Genomic DNA, 3075 nt, shown 5'->3' on the forward strand with positions numbered 1-3075 from the left:
GATTGTAGACATTGTGATGCATGGGTTTGTCAATCTTTGCTCATTGCTTAATTTTTTGTAGTTTGTTTCTGTTTATTTTGCCAGATTTAATCAACCATAGGATATGTTAGACCTTCTACAGCCAATATGTCATTTTCGGTTTTAGGGGAGGAAAAGATTAATGAGGATCACCAAGAGGCTGCACTAAAAGAAAAGAAGAGGCTGCACTAAAAGAAAAGAAAATGATGGTGCACGAATGAAAACAAACGAAAATCTTTAAAAAAATATAAAATAGTGGGCTCATGTGAGGTGAGATGAAAAATAATACTAAGGTCTGGTGTACAAGTCTCAGTTTTCAGCTTTTTTGCTGGTTAAAAAAGCCAAATCTGAAAAATATTGATATATTTTGTTCTCTTATTTTCTTATGCTAGTTCAACCTGATATTTGGAAACTAATTGCATTTTATTACAATTGTTGATTAGTCCTGTTTTTTCTCGAGGCACACGAGATGTTATAATACATCTTCCGTCAGTTTGGTGGACTTTTTATTAGGGGTCATCGTTTGAAAAATAATTAGACAGACCTTAAAATATTATTTAAGGCAATCAATGTAGGAAGAATATACTGCACCATGTTCCTGCAAATTCATTGAACTAATTCAAGCTTTGCCTTGAGCGACGTCTGGTCCTAGTTAACCAAACCTGTGACATCACGTGGAGACTACGTATATATTTTATAGGGGGTTACGTATTATCAACTGTAATAACACTTACTTAGTCATTTGTTTTCCTATTTGCGCAGTCTCCTAAGTTAGTTCAAATTGTGACATGCAGTTTTAATTATATCTGTACTTCAACAATGGTAAATAAAAACTATTTTTGTTCTAACTTATAATAGAAATTAATGTTTTTATAAACATTCCACAGAAGTCTTGATTTTCCACGAAAATAATTTGAATACATGTCAGGCATCATTTCCAACCGAAATATGTATTCGTTAATGATTAAACGAGGTGGTCAGTAATTGTCAATCCACTCCTAAAACTATTTACTTCAATTTTGATCCATCTTTTTAATTGTGGAATTTTTGCGTTGCAGTAATCGCAGGAATTACAGCCGTATTCGTAGGTTTTGCTTATAGTTATTTCAGCGAAGAGGAATGTGTAAGTATTCTTCCTTTTCGTCGCTTTTTGGTCATTTTGTCCCCATGCTCTTTGTGTAAGTTATTTTCGAATGTCTTGTCCTGTTATTCGTCGAGTTTCCCTTAAGTCGACAACCAAATTCTGCTTTATTGTCAGGCCCTTGTCACTCGACAAGCACTTATGCTCCTAAAAAGCTAAAACTCAAGTTGAATAAGTATTGGGATTGTAATCTCTTATTAGGGGAGTTTTATCTTTCCATTCTAGTTTTATTTATTGTGCTTATTCTCATTACCATGTAGTGGAGAGGAATTAACGAGGTCCTAGTATTTTTCCCCAAGTTCTTGGTCGTGTTGATAAAGGGTTAAGGGTGATAGCGAAGAGCAGTGTTTTGTATGACCAGTTGTCGATTCTGCCACTTCAGATATTTTGGATTGTTGAATATTTTGTTAGTAAGAGCTGGTACTTTGTAGCTCTGAGAATTTGTTCTTTTTTTATTTGTTAGGTTAGAGGTTAGAGTTAAGTTAGGGATGGATGAGGTGAGTAAGTTAGGGGTTATGTTAAATACAGTGCTCTTTCCCAAATCGGAATTGGACAAAAATTCAAGAACTCAGAATTTTAAAGGAAAGAAATTAAACATTTGGAGGGGGAGGCGGAGAAAGTGAACGAGGGAGAATGTGTGAGAGATATAGAGGGAGGGAGAGAAAGGTAGAAGTAGTGAATGAGTAAGAGTGGGAGAAAGAGAGAGGTAGTGAGGGAAAGAGAGAAATGTAAATGTATCGAGTGAGAGGGGGAGAGAGAAAGATAGAGGTAGTGAGTGAGAGAGGGGGAGAGAAAAAGTTAGTGAGTGAGAGGGAGAAGAGAAAGGTAGAGGTGAGAAAGAGGGGGTGATATAGAGGTAGAAGTAGTGAGTGAGAGTGAGAAAGGGAGGGGAAGAGTAAGAGGGGGAGAGAAATGTAGATGTAGAGAGTGAATAAGAGTTGGTGAAAAAGACTTATAAGTAGTGAGTGATGGTGAGAAAGAGATGGTTGAGAGAGAGTAGAGGTAGGAGTGAAACTACACAAATTTTCACAAATTTCTTCAGTGAATCTCTCACCTCCATTCCCTACTAAAAAACTAAATGTTATATCAGTCTAAATTTTCTTGTGTTAAGTATAATATATCGGCTGCCTAAAAATGAGTGGAAAAGAGGACAAACAATAAAGAAAATGTTAAATAAATAAAAAATTTAAATTTTTAAAGAGAAATTGATAGTATATATGTATTCTAATAGGTGTTGTGTATGGAATAATAATGTGTCGTGTTAATTTTTTTTGGACATATGTATGTATTTTTCTAACACCCTCTGTAATACTCCCATGCTGCAATTAGTTCAGATTACTGGGAGAGCACTGTATATCCATGATTCAGTGTTTTTTGTTTTTTCTTATAGGAGAGTATAGAAGATAAATTTTACAACTTTAGATACTAAGGATTATTGAATATTTTGTTAGAGCTCCTATTTGAGTTTGGCAGTTTGTTTTTTTTTGTCTTCCCCTGGCTCAATTACTCTCAATGAGCTTATGATCTGCTTGCTTTTCCCTACAAATATTTGTCACATATTAGAAGCTAAAGGCTTTGTGATGTTATAAGGTGCCAGTTAATTCATAAGATAGGGTAAGATTTAGGTTAAGGTCAGATAGGGTTAGGTTAAAGTTAGGGGCTGGTCAGGTGAAATTAGCTTAGGAACGGTTATGGACACAGTTAACACTAAATATATATACAGGGTGAATTGCTACTCGTGCTACAAACTTCTCCAGTAGATTCTTCACCCTAAAATGAACAAAAAAGTTCATATTGTCCATGGTCCGATTCTCAACCATTTCAGAGTAATTTCGCTTTTTATCGATTTTGAAAGATATCACGTCCTGGCGTCGGAAAATCGTGATATCTTTTAATCTAAACATTTCTCTGAAAAT

General features: G+C 35.0%; 1 protein-coding gene across 4 annotated transcripts in view; it reads left to right on the top strand.

Moving 5' to 3' along the window:
* The first annotated feature begins 732 nt into the window (after window positions 1-732).
* LOC106661009 (probable phospholipid hydroperoxide glutathione peroxidase) overlaps window positions 733-3075 on the top strand; it is a 6202-nt gene continuing 3859 nt past the window's right edge. The window contains exons 1-3 of one of the 4 annotated variants that reach the window (XM_024230087.1): window positions 737-840; window positions 906-994; window positions 1077-1141. In XM_024230087.1, the coding sequence (XP_024085855.1) occupies window positions 940-994; window positions 1077-1141 (120 nt within the window). In that variant the 5' untranslated portion in view covers window positions 737-840; window positions 906-939. Of the gene's footprint in view, window positions 841-905; window positions 995-1076; window positions 1142-3075 lie in introns of all 4 variants that reach the window. The other 3 variants (XM_024230094.1, XM_024230099.1, XM_024230098.1) reach the window with 3 other exon arrangements.

This window comes from Cimex lectularius, unplaced genomic scaffold, assembly GCF_000648675.2.
Source record: "Cimex lectularius strain Harlan isolate CLEC.00 unplaced genomic scaffold, Clec_2.1 scaffold60, whole genome shotgun sequence".
Taxonomy (NCBI): Eukaryota; Metazoa; Arthropoda; class Insecta; order Hemiptera; family Cimicidae; genus Cimex; species Cimex lectularius.